This window comes from Cyprinodon tularosa, unplaced genomic scaffold, assembly GCF_016077235.1.
Source record: "Cyprinodon tularosa strain WSP-4 unplaced genomic scaffold, ASM1607723v1 ctg125, whole genome shotgun sequence".
Lineage (NCBI taxonomy): Eukaryota > Metazoa > Chordata > Actinopteri > Cyprinodontiformes > Cyprinodontidae > Cyprinodon > Cyprinodon tularosa.
Genome location: NW_024038059.1, coordinates 913,796 through 932,239, shown reverse-complemented (window position 1 = coordinate 932,239; position 18,444 = coordinate 913,796). Strand labels below are relative to the sequence as shown.

The following is an 18,444-nucleotide window of genomic DNA, read 5'->3' as shown; positions in this document are numbered from 1 at the left end:
TCCTATCACAGTTCCACGCTGGAATTCACTGAGCTCCTGAGAGCGACCCATTCTTTCACAAATGTTTGTAAAAACAGTCTGCATGCCTAGGTGCTTGAATTTATACACCTGTGGCCATGGAAGTGATTGGAACACCTGATTCCAATAATTTGGATGGGTGAGCAAATACTTTTGGCAATATAGTGTAGATTCTATGAGCAGCTTTAAATGTTAACTTAATCATTTTGCCAAAATATTCAAATATTTAAACCCTATTTTACAGGAACCACTTTCTCATACAAATGGTAAAACATCTCTCCTCCTTTTATTACAAAATGTTAATTACTGCACATCATTCATTCCTTATTGAACAGCCTTTAGAGAGCAAATGGGTTCAGGCTACATTGAAATTGGTCAAAGGTTGCAAAAGAGGAGAAAACCTTTGGCCCACAAAAGTCTGAGTGGTTTTTTTCACGAGGTATTGATCTATCTTAATGCAAATACAGATACTCAGCAGACATTCAGGGGTCTGCTGCCAAGGAATGTAAATTTATTAGTGCAAACAATTTATTCATAACTGGATTTGGACTTGAACTTACAGATAGATCAAACAGCATCCATACGGCCTCTCCACAGGTGATACTAATATATTAGGACATTAAGTAGGTGGCCATGTATACGAAAAAGCATAAACAGTCTTAGCGTCTATTGAGTTTAGAGATACCCTAAAAAAAAAGTTCTGGATGTATCAACATTGACTAAATATGAAAGACACTAAATTAAGAAATAAGAAATTTATAAAAGTATTTTTAAGAACAGAAATACAAGGCTTAAATGTAGATTTAGGCAATATTATGTTGCAAGATAATGTTAATGAGTTGTATTTATGTAATGTCTAACACTTAGCTTCATGGTCAGTGGAGTCATTAGCACTAATAATGTAATAGAGTATCCAGTACGTGAACATAATTACTTGAAAGACGGATGGGGGGGGGGGTGTTATCACTTCATAAACAGACTCTGCTGTGGGTCATAAAACACCATGAAAGGGAGTGATCGCAAATAAAACATGAGTAGGACAAGCAGAAGATTCAGTGGAGTTAATGCTGTGGATTCTATTAAAGAATTAGAAACTACTTAGAGCCAAACGTTTCCAATCAACTGCAGCAGTGCATTTAGAGTCTATCACTGTCTAATAGGGAGTTTTCTACAGTTACTCCTTTTTAAAAGGCATCCGTGAGTAAAATTTTGTCTTTTAATGACCATGGTTTGAAAGTACAGTTTGTACAAGTACAAAAAAAAATCGAAGTTGGAATAATAATCAAACACCTGTGTGGAAGGCTACTCTATCATTGTTATTCTGGTCAATTCAATAACATACCCCTATTTCAATGGTCCGCCACTTCCAAGGTCAGCTCTGACAATCAGCATTTTGAATCCTACTAAGACTTTCCCTTGAAAAAAATGCCTAGAGTGACTGCAATAATGAAACACTACTTTAAACTGTGTTTTTTTTCATTTCATCCTTTCAGAGCTTCCTGGTGAAATGAATCCTTAAAAATTAACACTTAATGCTATGACCAGCAAATCCATTAATGATGCGTTGCCTTTAATTCTAAAAAAACTAACTTTGTAATAATATGTGCACAGGTCCCAAATGCTTTAAAGCAGGATGTATTCCAGAGTCATTAATGTTTTATGTGCCATCTGCTCTTTAAATGTACAGCAGTGCACAATGCTTGACAGAAATCAATGCTCCAATAAGTGAGAGAATTGCAGCTGCAGGCAAAAGATAAATGTGTGGTTAAAAATTTCCATCTCTTTACTCCGAATATTGCCTTAGAGAAGCATAACACTCACAGCTTCAATTATCTACAAAACATTCCCATAATAAACGCTCTAGAAAACACAAGCTAATAAAGATTATTAATAAAACTTGCATAATGGCAGGTAAATGCTCATCAAGACCAAAACAAAAACAGTTTTGCTGCAAAAAATATTTTGCAACACCATGTTAACACCACATACAGCAAAGTTATAGCAAAGAGCAGATCTGTTTCACAAATGAACACTTTAGCCACTTTAATGAAAACTCCCCCTGTGTACAAGTGGAAAGTGGCTCATTATGCCCTGGGGAGTAATGGAAACTCAGCCTCTGTGTCGCTAAGCTGTATGTTTCTCATTCATGCCTTGAAGGAATAATCAAATAGGAAAGTTAAGAGCAGAAAGGTTTAAAAGTCAACAGAGGATACGAGAAAACTAACATTCAGACATGTGCTGGTGCACAGTTACAATTAAAAACAAAAAACAAAATGGAGTATAATTCTCCATATATTTAGCAAAAGGTGACAAGCTATAAGCTGATGCTGTAAAATATTGGCATGATAGATGTATTGCTGATTTGCAGAAGTTTGGCTTTTATAATTTCTTGCAGGTTATCTGCTTAACATGACATGGTTTTGAAGTAAATTACTAAGTAAACATACAATTACCATCAGTTGACTTGTATAAAAACACAGAGGGGCAAAAAACTAAAATAAATAAAAGGTTAATATTTCAAAAATACATGTAGCACATTTGTTTCTTTTCTACAGCTGTAGGCATTTGTATTTATTTTTTTTTTGCCAAGAACAAATATTATTCAAAACTAAAAAAAAAACTGTTTAATAACAATAAACAGGAAAAAAGGAAAGTGAGACAAAGTTTTCCTATTAGATGTAGATAAATGAACAGAAGTTGGTTCTTTAAAATAATTAGCCAACAACTTTTTTTTTTATCCTGTTTTAGTAATCAAGTACCTCTGGGTTAAACGCTTGGACCAAAAATCTTTCCATTTAAAACAGATTCCACTCAGTAGAAATATTACAGGCTCATAGAATATTGATACTGAGCTATATATAATATTAAAGAAGAATAGCCCACTGCCTGCTTTACTTAATTAGATTACAATTATATTTTAACTCTAAACAGTCTATTATCCCTAAACTTAAGCAGATCAGCAAGTTAATGGATTGAAAGACTTTTGGTCTAGCATGTCCTGTTTTTGTTTTTGTTTTTTTTTTAACCTTACATATTCCTCCCTCTGTGTGATACAACCAAAAATATAACTATATCTTAAACAAATGAATTAGTTTTAAAAGTCATACAGGCCTTGCCAGCCAGACTGCATTACATTGAGTGTAAATCAGTCTAGTAAATCGCCATTGACTTCGGCCAGATCTGGCCAGGCTATTTACAGCACAGGAGGAGGGACTTTAGGATGCATGAATCTCAGTGCCAGAATTACACATAATGCAGCAGCACTGTTCTGCTAGCGATGGAGCAATGTTGCAATGAATATTAGGAATGTAGTATAGCACACCTTTTATCCTCAGATTATTTTAGGCAAAAACTGTCAGAAAAAAACTTTCTTTGATGGCTTGACATGTCTCATGGATCACAAACTTACAAAAACAAAGCATGTTGCTTAGAGTTTTTGCATCATAGACATGGTAATCTGATTGGTTCTAATCGGTTCTCACCCCGTTAGTCCCGTCTTTGAAATCGAGCCCTAAAAGCTCTTCACTAGAGTGATGTGCTCTGTATACATCGTATCAGTCTGGTTGGTACGCACTTCAAAAAGAACTGTGATATTTGTTAAAACAATTTTCTAAATAAAGACAAAGACTTAGATCTTGTTATTCTGACCAGATTTTCTGCATAGATGCAGGGAAAAAAAAAACTAGGCAGAATTCAACGTTTTCAAATCAAAATAAATCTAAGAATGTCCAAAGATGACCAAAATGTAAAAATAGTGCAACTAAATGGGTTAAAAATTAATCCAGTCAATTTGAAGGAAAAAAGTCAAGGGGAACATTAAGGAGGCATTATGGACATATTTGAAGCAAAGTTATGCTATAAAACAGTATCCCACACTTTAAACACCTTTTGTTCATTCCATCATCTGAAAATAGAAGAAGTAATGCACTTCTGTAGACCTACTCACCCACTATATGAAACCTACAAGTCAAGTATAGATGGGTTTTATCTAAGAAGCTGAGAAGCCAGCGGAGACTTTGGAATAGTTGCAGAGATCCACAGTTCACATGGGAACATGATGAACTGTGGGTTGACTTTTTCTGCAGCTGAGGGGAACAAGCTAAAATGGATGGCTGGAACTAAACAAGATAAAAACCTAAATCTAACTGACAACCGCATGGTAAGACATTAATGTTCATAGATGCTATGACTCCAGGTTGACCGAGCTTGTTCAATGTCACACAAATGAGTAACATTTGGTCTCTAGGTTTGCAAAGCTACTGTAGTAAAGACATGCCCCCAAGAAATCGCAGCAGTGAATGCAGCAAAAAGCACAAAGTATTGATTGCCTTTACTTTGAGGTAAAAGTGTTGCAGGAGACTGAAGCTCACATTCCAACAAAATATTATACCAGCATATTTTTCATGAATATGTAAGTGATTATGCCTCTTTATTGAGTTGTTATTGCATGTAAATAGCACTCTTTGTGACTACACAGGTACCATACACATACACAGGTACCATACACAAGCTTTAAAAACAATGGAAATTCATCTTTTTCAGAGGCTTCTATTCCTATTTGCAAATAGATTATTTCGGTAGCTCGAGTGTCTGGCATCTTATTGACTGGGTATGAAATTATGCGATAGACACTAGAGAATTGAAAAAGCACAAGAGTCATTCACACAGTGTTGCTGCTCTTCAAAAAGAGATGGGGAAACACTCAGAGACAGCTTGACACACTGCAGCACACAAAAACAGACATCCGCAGTCACAGGAAAGCTGATCTTAGACTGAAATCCACACCAACATGTTAGCCTGCAGGAACACTCACTGTAGACACCCCAAACACTATGTATCAGGAAACACATGGGTATGTGACATGTTCTCTTCTGCAAGCCTAATTCACATAGCAAAAAGCATGTGTATAAAAATAGATACACCCTGCCATACTTATCTAAAATTAAGTATCACAAAATGTAAAATACATGCCGCTATAAAGATAAGAGAAAGCAATAAAGCTTCTAAAGGAACTGGACAAATGTGTAAGCCATGCACTGCTAAGATAGTACTGTGAATAGAGAGGACTAAAATGGAAAATGCACAAAAAAAGGTAATGAACAGAGTAGAGAGGAAGTGCTGAACATTACTGAAAGGCAATAGAAAATGGCCATGATTAAAAACACTATATTCAAGCTTTAAAGTGGTCACAGGATGCAAAACTGAGTTTACATTGTCAGATGAATAACAATAGTGGGTGAAATGGACGTACAGAGAAGTTCAACCCCATGCAGTGTAGTCGACTAAAATCCTGGACGATTATGAAATTCCTACCCAGAGATTTTTTTAGGTATGAAAAATAGGACATGTCCAGGAAAAAGAGGACATCCGGTCACCCTACCATATCAACAATTTAAATGTTTCAGGGAGTGAGTGCTTGTTGCAATGCGTCTTTGCTCAGTAGCTTCCCTCGTTGTAAACTGACCAATCAGCGCACAGCTCATCTAAATATTCATGAGCATACCATAAAAGGAAGAAAACCTGTCGTTTCATTCTAGGGCTTTTAAACCATTAGGGCGCATAGAACAGCAATTATGCCATTTTTTTTAGCCCAACTAATGTTAAACACCCTATTCAGAGGCCTTAAGGACCAGCACCAAATACCCTTTTTTAATTATTCTATGACCCCTTTAAAAAAATGCACATGCAGAACATTGTACCCACTCCTGAGAGGGATCGCCTATTAAACGCACGTGAAAGTGTGCACAAGCCCATTTCTCCTCGTGTACGCTCTGTTTAAAAGTTGCTCTTGTCATAGCTCCTGCAAGGTTACTTTGCCTGAAAGTCTGCCTTAACCCCTAAATCACTATATAGAGCAGGGACTATATGGTGGACTTCATAGTGAACTTATTTAACTAACCATTTGGACAGACTACTACTTTTTGCTCCCTGTTGGCCACATAACTCCTCTTCCAACGTGCGGTGCCTGTGCCATCTTTCTTATTAGTCGCCGCTGTGACTGGAAACCCCATAATTCCGGGATATATCTGCCTCTTCTGTGGCCTTTCATTCCTTCTCATACACTTCGTAGACACTTTTCTCTTATGACTCTCGGCCATTTTCAAAGAAAGGTGAGCTTCAATGACTGTCTAAAACTGTAGCTCACCACAAATATAAGCCTTAAAGTGCGCATGCGCAGAAAAAAATAGCTAACTGGGGACGAGCATGTAGGAAAGCCTTATCTATACTTATCACCAGAATGATTGACAGGAGGACCACTTATTTTGATGATCCACCCGGAAATAAAAGATTGTCCTCCATACCTTTAAATAATATTTTTTACATAAACAAACCAGGTGAAAATAAACTTTTCCACTCTGGATGGAGGATAGTTGACGGTTATTTCAATAATCAATTAATCACTATTAATCCAATTGTTTTAAGCTTAACAGTTACATTGCACCAATGACTTCAATTTTATGATTGCAATGTTCATTAGATTATTTTGCAGAGTGCACACATTTAAGTTTTTCAACAGTGGTATCGTATCAGTATTGGATAGCACACAATATGCTCAGCCAATATATCTGTATCGGACTGCATTGGGAAAAAATTGATCAGTTAATCTCTCCTAGAAGTATAAGCTCAGGATTTATTGATTGTTTTATGTACTTTTTGAATTATTTTAAGCCTTGTTTAAAGAACTAAATATGTTTTACTGTCTTGCATAGAGCGCACAGAGTCAAAAGAGTGAAGAAAAAAAAAAACAACGGTGGAAGGCTGAAATGAAGTTGCATCAGCCACACTGATACAAACTGATGGACAGCAAGAACTCAAACAACATAGAAGCCCTCAAGCTTTTTTAAGCAGACTGAAGCCACAAAACGGGAAGTGAATGCTAAAAGAAAATTGATAATGAAAAAATAAAAGTAGAGCCACTAAAGAGAGGGGAAGAGGAGAAAGGTTGTATATATATTTTAAGTTAATAGACTTGAACTTTACTTGCGGCAGAAGGTTGGGGAGCGATTACTGCCATTAAGATGCAGGAAGACTGCGTGCATCAGAGGGAAAGCGTGTGTGCAGCTTTGGCTGTGACTTGTCACTGTATTTGTGTGGGTAGGGACGAGCAAGTGCACAGCACTGACCTTGACTGTCAACTGGGACACACTTATCCACTTTTTCTACTGGCCTCTTTTCTTCTTCTTTCTTTTATTTCTACATATAACCTCCCCCTCCTACCTGAACGAAAACCCACGAGAGCTCCAAACCACTCAGGAAAAAGGTCAGAGCGGTCTCATCCTTTATTACATGCCAATCAACCCCTAACAACTCTACTGCCCCTTTTCTTTATCCTCGCCTCCACTTATCTGGTGTACGTAGTGTTTTGTTTTTATCTCAGTCAAAACTGATTTATTTATGCTTTATATTAAATGGAATGTCTTTAAAATCAAAGTAAAAAAAAAAATTTATCAAAGTATTTTAAAAAATCTAGCAATTAGAATTCAGTTAAATTCCGTTTATTTATATAGCGCCAATTCACAACACATGTCATCTCAAGGCACTTTACAGTTTACCAGATCATACAGTAAAATTAAACTACTTGGATCTACACATAAAAAAATAACTTTTACACGTAATGATTAATAAATAACAAGATTTATGAATGATTCTTTTTTAACATTCAAAGCAAAGGAAGTTCTTTATTGCATTAATTTGCTCCTAAAACAAGCCAATGGTCTATGAAACTCATAACGTTTTCTCTTAATTAGTGCCTACAGCTGTCCTTTATCACATCTGGCTGGAACTGTTATGATCATTCCTTTCACCTGTCTAGCTCCGTCTAGTTCCATCACTGTCCATCTGTGTCACCTGGTCCAGTCTCCATTTAACCTGCCTTCTTCCAGACATCAGTGCCAGATTATTCAAGCCTTTGGTGAGAGTTCTCTAGCATACCTAATTGTGTTCTGATTGTCTGATCCTGACCTGTTCTGCCTTTGGACCTCTGAGCCTGCCTGTTCCTTTACTGATCTGTTTTTCTGACCTGTCTTTGGATATCTGCTCGATTCTACATGTGGATTGAACCTGGATCTGCCTCTTGATTTCTGAAAACAGGTTGGTGTGTTAAAACCATCCGTGCATCCATCTATCCATCCACCCATCCATAAGCAAAGTAAAACTTATGATCAGGAGATTCCCAGTCCACCAGCTGATTAACCTCAGAAGTCATGGGCAGGGTGGTCATAAGGGGGTTCAGGAGCATTCCTGAATGGCTGGCTCTGTTGTTTTTAAGCTGGACCAACAACTTGTTCTGTGGTTTTTCGACCCTATAATAGAGCTAGTTTGCTACACCGATGCTAGGCCTTCAATCTACAGGTGAGATACAAACAGCCGCTACCTATAGGAAAAGACAAAAAACAAGCAAGACCCAGCTGAATTGGCAAAGATGCTGGAAAAAGGATAAGAGATGGGTAAAGCAAATAAACTTTATGCAGGCTGCAGCCAGTGTAAAAATCAAATTTTTTGCTGGTACACGCCCTTTACAGTGCCATGCATATCTGTTTTGTGAATAAAATATTTATGAATAAATGTATATCAGTACTGGCTGACCTAATAAACCGACTTTTTTATTGTAAAAGAAAACATTCAAGAAAGACTCTGTGATCAAATTCAAGAACAGATTTTAATAAAGGTACACCCTGTTTTAATCTATAGCTACTTCTACCACCTCAAGAAAAACAACAACCAGCTGATTGATTCACCTGCTGTTTGTGTGTTTAGCGTTTTCCTTATCGTGTTTCTACCCTGTAAATTATACACAGTTATAAGAAGCTGTGGGGGCCAATGTTTGTCAGCCTCATAGAGTGGATGCAGAAAGACAGTGTAACACTAGTCACAGGAGGGATGAGGAGCAGTAGAGAGAGGAAAAGGAGATAAATTAAGTGAAGGGGAAGAAGGTTGGAAAGTGGAGCAGGAAACAACCCCTAAAAATAGTGCCAGGTAGGGGTTTAAGGTTGGGTTAGCAGCAGGTCTTTGCTACTGCCAACCCAGATTTATATTCATCTCTAGAGGTCCAAGGATTGTAGTCAAAACTATAGGCTCTCTGAAAATTTAAAAACAGGCCAAAAATTATTTTAGGACTGGTTTGAATTTTAGAATATAACTTTGTTTTAGTTCCTTAATATTTACCTTGATTTTTATGATAAGCTGCTTGTTTAGTCAAAAGTGTGTAATCTATCAACAAATACATAAAAAAAACAGCTTGTTGTTGAATAAGTGCTCTTTACTGCAAATGAAGTGTTAAACTAAAGTCCCGCTTTCATCCAATGTGCATTCCGATAAAAGGCTTCTCCAAACCAAGCTCAATCTTATCCCAGCACCGTTTGAAGATCAGTTTGAAATTTGACTGAAGCTGCATAAAAATATGATTAAAAAGATGAAGAAAATGATAAACATACAGATGTTGCATAAAAAACCCTCTCAACAACTCTGCACTTCCCAGGACCTAAATTGTAAGGGAGACACTGTTTATACTCATATAAAGAAGAAATTTGAGATTTTTAGAAGTGATGGATTTTGAAGAGAAAATGTTTTGGAACAATCATCAAAAACATGAAGACATTTTTTTTTTTACTTAAATGACACCAAACCTCAAATGGGGAGGTGTTGGCCTTGTGGTTAAAGCAGTGCACTTGTGCTCTGAGAAGGTTGCAACTACACGGTTCGATCCCCAGAGCCTACACTATGGGTCCCTGAGCAAGACCCTTAACCCCCACACTGCTCCCTGGGTGCCACACAATGGCATCTCACTGCTCCCAAAGGGAATGGGTTAAATGCAGAGAAGGCTATTGTCCCCATTGTGGGACAATAAAGGGATTTAAATTATTAGCAAACTACTAATGTTTATCAGCATTTATTACACTCATTCAAGTCATTGTACTAACCTGGTAGAGAGTGTGGTTTTTGTCCTTAAAGCAGGGCATTAGTCTGGAGTAGATCTGCAGGGAGTAATAGTAGGCAGCCAGCTGGAGTGACAGAGCAGAGTGGCACTGCTTCTCAAAACACTTGTTGGCATCTAAAACCTGCATGTATTAGAGACCACATGTTAGAGGAAACAGTTTCAACATAATATCATTAGCATAGCAGTAAAATGGACATTAATTTATAAAATTTATTTTGATTTACATGTGTGATACAGTTTAGTTCGATAATCCCATTCTAACTGTTGAATTGCCTCATAGATTACAGACCACTGTAATCTGTTAGCGGTGGGACTGTGCCGGAATCGAAACAAAAGATGCCTCTTATAAAAATAAAAATAAAAAAAGGAAAAAATTAATATATGGTGGTTCCCATGCATTCCCCAGCTTTAATCTGTGCTACATTCACATGCTTACAGAGTAGCATTTCAAATCCCAACATGCTATTGTAGCCACATTAATTAATCTAGGGTAAAATAAAACATAATTTTGTCAAAAAAATATTTTGCTTTTTTACCCGCATTTGCCTATTAATCAGCAGTGTAAAGAGCAGAGGTGAATAAAATAGATAATGGTTAAGGAATACTAGCTGAGAATACTTAAATAGTTAATACCTAAAAATAGCAAATTAAAAGTCTGTCCAGTTGTGTTAGATTTGCACCCATTAGATACTTATTCAATCAAGTAATACAACTTCATTAATAGTGCACAGTCATAAAAACACAGAGCTTAACAGAGATTTAAAGACAATGGTCCCTGGGAAAGATTTGTTGACCATGAAACTATTCAGCACTTTTGGAACAAGATTCTTCAGAAGCATTTTCAATGCGAGGAGGGCGTGGGGCATTTTGTAAGTCCTTTCCTCAACTCTCCATCCTATTGATAACCTGCTGCTGATGGCTATGAAACCAAGAGTGATTAGAGAAAACTTTGATTTTAATTCCTTCCAATGACAAACTGGGATATAGATTTAGCAAGAATTGACAAGCCCCAAGTGGCATCAATATAAAAAATGTAATGTTGTTCTTACATAAAGCAGTCATGTTTAGTCTGTTGAAGCTTCAGGGACCCTCTGTTCAAGAGGAGGTCTCTGTTGATCTGAAAAGACTTAGATCTAAAAACTTTGCCATAATAAAAGTGACGCAAGAGCTAAGCCAATGCTGAGAGATGGCCATTAGGAGTCCAATTTCTAATTAGACTTGGGTTCATGTGGGGCACCTCATAATTGTTCTCTGGTCTGATTAGGGGGAAAAAATGTAGCTTTTTGCCCATATAGAACTAATTCTAATATTCACCCTGAACAAGACAAGCCCACTGTTCCACATGATGATTGCAGCATAATGCTGTGAGGATCCTTTTCTTATCAGGGGCAGCAACATATTCAGATTTTTACTGGAAGATGGATGGAGATGAACAAAGGAATCCTTGAAAAAAAAAAGCCAAATGGAGGCTTGAAAAAAATAAGAGAGTAGAACAGAGGTTACCCTCTAGTAGAAGAATCATAAAAATACAGCCAGAGCTCCAATACAACGGTTTAGATCAGTCAGTAATAAGAACCAGTTAAAGTCCAGAAAACTGTGGCCAGAAGCAACTCCTATCTGATTATCAATCATTATTGAGCAAATATATTTGTTCTCTTGATGTTAAAAGCTGATAAACAACAGAATATATGTATAAATATTGGTATATTGAGGAGAAATATTAGACTTTGTTGGTCAACTGTATGAAACCTCGAACTCAACGCTATTCCTGACATATTGAATTGAAAAAGCTTCCCGGATCAGAAGCGAAACGTCTTCAAACTTGGAAACCAAGTACAGTGGATTGTTTTTAATTGTTTTGGAAGGAGGAATATTAAAAATGTGCATCTGTAAAGACACATTTGAAAGGTAGTGTACAGAGTCTCTGTATTAGATTTCAGACTTTATTTTAAATGAGAGTCTCACTAAAGGACAGAAGCATGACCCTTGCCCCTAGAACATGCGTGTGTGTGTTAACCTGTGCAAGTACCTGAGGCAGCGCCAGTAAGTAGGACAGAGCCAGCATCATGTCTCTGGGAAATGCATCGTTGGCCAGCTGCAGCAAAACTGTAAATTGTGAAGTGAAGCAGGGGAGGAAGGAGAAGAAAAGACTTTAAATGAGAAGCTAACTTCATCAAGCACTTGTTCATATCGGCAAATAAAAATAAAATGTCCTTTTCATTTCCTTGTCCTGCCCCAAACCTAATGACCACCTTTGCAACTGATTATGGCAACAAGCACCAGTTACATGTCTGAGATAACTGGCAATGTGTCTTTGGATCGCTGTGCAGGACTGTTGTAATTCAGCCATACTGGAAGGCTTTCAGGCAGGAACAGTCTGTTTAAGGTCATTCAACAATATCTTAATAAGATATGTGGATCAAGGCCCAGACCACAAAACCATATTTGACTCTTAGATATTTATTTGCAGGGATGATGTTAGTTCTGGACCAAATGCAACTTAAAAACGTCCCTACATCTTAAAAATGTTGAAAAGATGACAAATTAAGGCAAATCAGTTCTGGTTAGTTTGGTAAGCCTATTTCCCTTATTACATCAGATCAGCCTCTGAAAAAAAGGTTTTTACATTTAGCAAACACATTTTCTTTGATATTAACTATTGAATGATCTCAGAATAAAACAATATTTCAAAATAATCAATCATCTTTATATTGGCTTTAAACTTATTATATCACCGGGTAACCAGAAGGTCAAAAGGGTGCAACACTAAAACAACTGTCTGATTCTATGTCTTAGCATGTCAACAACACAAAACTCAAAGAATTTGATTTTAAAATAGAAAGTAAAAAAGAAAACTAATATCTCCTTTAAAATGCCTAGCAAAAAGAGAGGGTAATCACAAAGTAAACAAAACATGTCTGCCATTCTTCCAGTTTACCACTGCACATAAATATAAACAACTCTTGACACACAAATGCGCTTAATTAATCACTCCAGAACTGATTCACAAACAAAGGAAACAGTAGGAGTGAACAGAGAGAAGCAGACAAAATCCCTTTGTAGTCCACAAAGACGAAGAGCCTTGTGTTTGTGATAAGAGCAGGAGACTAACTGGAACAGACAGAAGAAAGCAGAGCATGGACACTGGCTGAGAGACAGGTTCAGGGGCAAAGGAAGACACATGCTCTGAAGAACAAAATACACACCGCTGTGCATGTGTGCATTCATACAGAAGCGTTCAGGGGCTGACATGTTCAGCTGAAACCCCTCTGTGCGAGTGTGTGTGTGCAGGGGCGGAGGACGCTTAAAGAGCCATAACAGCTCTCTTAAGAAGTGAGCCCACCCTCCTCCTTTAACTCACTCTTCTCCTCTTCAACCCCCTGGGTTTCAATGAGCTACACCTCAGAATGAGCTGATTACACGCCTCTCTAAAGTTACAGATACCATCGGGACAGGAATTACCAGAGGGGTAAACACACACTCACTCTCTCTAAAAGTAGATAACCCTGACTTTAAGCATGCAATATTTCTGCTTGAGAGAGAGATGAAGGGGAAAGCTGATAAAGAGATACCTTACAGAGAAGAGGGGGGCATGGGACAAGGCTGGTACAATGCACACATCCATTTGGATATCTATGTCAGCTAAACGTGGCACGTATAGCTGAAAAATAAGTGATCAGAACCTGCTCACAAATCAGCAGGAACGTGTTAAAGCTCAGTGTGTAGTTCAAAGTGTGCATCTTCGTGTCTGTTCGCATGAAGGACTTGTGTGTTGGCACCTCAATTTCATTGAGTCCATTTTCATCCATGTCATTAATTGCCTCCACCTTATCAGGGGGCAGGTGGAAAATCGGTGCATTTGTTTTCTTAAAAGCCTTAATTTTTGAGGACAGCCTGCTGGCAGTCATTAATCGAAGCTTGTTATCAGGGACGATGTCGTCCAGAGGGGAATTTCTCTTGCGCAACACGTCGTGCTTCACGACCAACTCCGATGGGAAGGTGACTTTTATATGTATTTGAAAGACAGAGGAACCATGAGATAGGATTAGCTTGGTTATGGCTAAGCCTGTGTGTTTGTAAAGCAGGTATGTGAACACAGACAGCCACTCTTTGGCCAGAGATCGTTATTCATACACACATGTTTGCTCTCTACTTTTGTTGTCGTATTGATTTTGTGGAGCAGCTGTGATCCATCATACAGCGAGGCCTTGATGTTTGGACATGATACTACCTCTCTGGTACCACTGCAGTGATCCATCATTAATTACCGTTGCCATGAGACGAGTGAGGATACATTAATTAGCAGTATGAGCCTATTCTTCCCCTGTTATCCCTAACTCCAACACACATGGGCTCCATGGCTAAGATGGATGAGATGAGTCGGGGGCAGGGTGTGAGGAAGAGGGCCGACCATGCTGCAATCTTTGCAAATGTTACATCTTGAACTGTGAGATAAAGCAATGAAAAATTGTTTAAGTTAAACAATACTGACTCTGTTTACCCACAAGCACCTAATCTCCCTCAAACAACCAAGAGATTCTGCAAATTTCATGAAGTTACATTTAAGACCAATTTAAGACAACTGAGAGTTGATTTTAAACCCTTTAGCCCTTAATTATTTATACTTTTGGGGGATTTAAATAGAAAATAATCTTAACTTGACAAAAATGTTTTTTTCTGACTAGAAACGATATGTGTGATATACACTATATTGCCAAAAGTATTTGCTCACCTGCCTTGACTCACATATGAGCTTAAGTGACATCCCGTTCCTAATCCATAGGGTTCAATATGACGTCGGTCCACCCTTTGCAGCTAGAACAGCTTCAACTCTTCTGGGAAGGCTGTCCACAAGGTTTAGGAGTGTGTTTATGGGAATTTTTGACCATTCTTCCAGAAGCGCATTTGTGAGGTCGCACACTGATGTTGGACGAGAAGGCCTGGCTCTCAGTCTCCGCTCTAATTCATCCCAAAGGTGTTCTATCGGGTTGAGGTCAGGACTCTGTGCAGGCCAGTCAAGTTCATCCACACCAGACTCTGTCATCCATGTCTTTATGGACCTTGCTTTGTGCACTGGTGCACAGTCATGTTGGAAGAGGAAGGGGCCAGCTCCAAACTGTTCCCACAAAGTTGGGAGCATGGAATTGTCCAAAATGTCTTGGTATGCTGAAGCATTCAGAGTTCCTTTCACTGGAACTAAGGGGCCAAGCCCAGCTCCTGAAAAACAACCCCACACCATAATCCCCCCTCCACCAAACTTTACACTTGGCACAATGCAGTCAGACAAGTACCGTTCTCCTGGCAACCGCCAAACCCAGACCCGTCCATCAGATTGCCAGATGGAGAAGCGCGATTCGTCACTCCAGAGAACGCGTCTCCACTGCTCTAGAGTCCAGTGGCGGCGTGCTTTACACCACCGCATCCGACGCTTTGCATTGCACTTGGTGATGTATGGCTTGGATGCAGCTGCTCGACCATGGAAACCCATTCCATGAAGCTCTCTGCGCACTGTTCTTGAGCTAATCTGAAGGCCACATGAAGTTTGGAGGTCTGTAGTGATTGACTCTGCAGAAAGTTGGCGACCTCTTCGCACTATGCGCTTCAGCATCCGCTGACCCCGCTCCGTCAGTTTACGTGGCCTACCACTTCGTGGCTGAGTTGCTGTCGTTCCCAAACACTTCCATTTTCTTATAATACAGCTGACAGTTGACTGTGGAATATTTAGGAGCGAGGAAATTTCACGACTGGATTTGTTGCACAGGTGGCATCCTATCACAGTTCCACGCTGGAATTCACTGAGCTCCTGAGAGCGACCCATTCTTTCACAAATGTTTGTAAAAACAGTCTGCATGCCTAGGTGCTTGAATTTATACACCTGTGGCCATGGAAGTGATTGGAACACCTGATTCCAATAATTTGGATGGGTGAGCAAATACTTTTGGCAATATAGTGTATGTTTGTCAAAGTATGACACGCTCAGGCAGAAAACAGAAGGAGGTTTGTTGCCAGTTACAACTAAACAAAACACCTATGGAAGATCTATGGTTGCTCAGTGTGGCTCCAATTTAGAAAAAGCTAAATGATGGTTTGTTTTTGCCAAGTTTGTTGCAATAGGTGATAAGCTTTATGTGGGCAATACTTTCCCCAAACAAGCCCAGTTTGGGTATAGACCGTTTCTTTCCTTAAATAAATTATTTCAAAACTGCATTTTTTTATTTCACAAATAAATTATGACATTTACTATGAAATATTTCAAAATAATTATATATACTTATACATACACAGCAATATAAATATAGATTTTTAGTCTGCTTTAGAGCTCATCATAGCACTAAAACAGCTCTAGTGAAAGTCACTAATGATATTTTCATGGCCTCAGATAATGGACTTGTATCTGTGCTCGTCCTGCTGGATCTCCGTGCTGCAATCGATCCAGTTGATCAAAGTTTTCTTTTAGAAGGACTTGAATATTATGTTGGAATTAAAGGGTATTGTCCAAAAAACAATGTTATGCTACAGTACACCAACACTTGTCGTGCACTCGGACCAAGAGGAAAACCACATGTGTCACTAAATGTGGTCTGTTATTGGACGGTCACAGTGCTTCTGAAGTTCTATGTCTCTGTGTCCTCATGGCCTTGGAGAAGAACGTGGGTCTGCAAACAGGCGGTGAGGGAATCTGCTACTTTAAGTTGTGCATTTGTTCTTTACTTTTGTAATGTAATCTAGGAGCATTTTAATATCAGATTTATTATTTACATGAATATTTGAATTGGTCTCATGTGCGTGCAGGTGTTTGTCTGTTTAGTTATTAGAGTCTCAGCCAGGATGTCTGAAAAACAGATGTAAGAATGAAAGTGTAAGTTACATTCAAAGAACGGTGTAACGTCCCTGCTAAAACCCCTTCACTGCATCCATAAAGCAGCAGATCCACTTCAAGATACTCCTCTGAATAAGAAAGCTTTCAAGAACCTATTTGTTTTTATTAAACAAATGAATTTGTGTACCCCAAATTGTCCAGTTGTTCATGTCATGCATCCATACATTTTATGAGGAGACGGATAGCAGGGATGCAAGAGAAAAAGGAGGAAACAAACAAAGAAGTACTACTAGAAAAAGCGTTTAACTTGTATATGAGTTATATTAAAAATACTTGTGTCCATCCCCACTTCTGAAATAAAAAAATTAATCCATGTATATACGTAAGCTTAAATATGCTAGACCTAAACTTGGAAGAAGGATTTGCTGGACAGTTGGAAGAGACTTCTGCAAATCAAAGAGGCTTGATACTGAATATAATTTACATATGAATGGTTTGGGTTTAGTAGAGGCATAACTATAAGAAGAAAAAAAACTCCAAAAAATGGCCAAACAGAAGCTGTTTATAAGTTCACCATTTGGAAATTAGTCATTCCACCATGGACTCTGGTCCTCCCTGCTTACCTTCTGTTGCAGGAAACAAGGTTTTTCCTTCTGTTTTGGCCTCAGCCAACTTCCCAGTCCTCAGCAAAACCTCTGCGAAGTTCTCCTGAGGCATTTCTTTGCAGGATGAGTAAACATCTTGACTCTAAGAGACAAGAGAGGAGAGAGTGATGAAGTATGTAGGGTTATAGCAAGTAAATCCTTGCAGATGGCTAGACTAGAAAAGAAAATATGGAAATGTGATTAAGATGACTGAACATCTTCACTCCCTCTGAGTTAAGACAGATGAGAGATGAAGCAGAGAAATCAACATTAGAGCTGAACAAAAATTCCTATCCAGAAGGCCTTATGATAGCTTTATAGGATTTCTGTGTGGCAAGCTGTTTCTCAAGTGTCTCAGTAGTGAACAATGAAGTTTCTCCTCCCACTGCCTCCGAGCAATCGCTATTATACTGAACGCTTCCTGTCCGTCTTTAACACTCTATTCATCTTTCTGTCTATGTGCATTTGTCTCTTTCTCCCTCAATCAGCCTCTTTCCTTACGCTTTTAGATTTCAATACAAGTTGTATGGTAAAAGAAATGACCATATTGATCAGTCAGAGAGATGGACATAGGGAGCAATTATTGTTAGATGGATGATAGAAGATGGATCACATTGTAGATGAAGTGAAAGAAGGGATTTGGAGAGGCCTATTAAAGTGTCATGAGAGGTGATGTATCCGTCTTTGCCGTTTCTCCTCATGTCCACTTATCCATATGATTTGTGTCTGTGAGTAAAAAACACTGCCATAGCCCAGGGCGACCATTTTCTAAGGATAGAGGTCAGCTTACTTTTCCACTTTTCTATTCCCATAAGTCCTTCAACATTCTTTTTATATGGATTTTTTTCATTCACCTTTCCTCTTCTGGTTAATATGCAGTGCAGTTCAGCTTTTTTATCTTTAAGTCATCTTGAATTTTGCTGACTAACATAATATCCATCTTAAAAATAAGCTGCTTCCCCTTATGTTAGTGCTTCCAAAGTGCTTTTGGCATCATAATTACTTAGAGCGAAATCAATATTCAT

At 38.3% G+C, this 18,444-nt stretch overlaps 1 protein-coding gene across 1 annotated transcript in view; it reads right to left on the bottom strand.

Moving 5' to 3' along the window:
• Positions 1-18,444, bottom strand: part of nbas (NBAS subunit of NRZ tethering complex) — a 241,803-nt gene that overhangs the window by 110,233 nt on the left and 113,126 nt on the right. The window contains exons 39-41 of the mRNA XM_038276549.1: positions 17,399-17,522; positions 11,985-12,061; positions 9,939-10,076 (exon numbers count right to left, since the gene is read on the bottom strand). Of these exons, the coding sequence (XP_038132477.1) occupies positions 9,939-10,076; positions 11,985-12,061; positions 17,399-17,522 (339 nt within the window). The remainder of the gene's footprint in view (positions 1-9,938; positions 10,077-11,984; positions 12,062-17,398; positions 17,523-18,444) is intronic.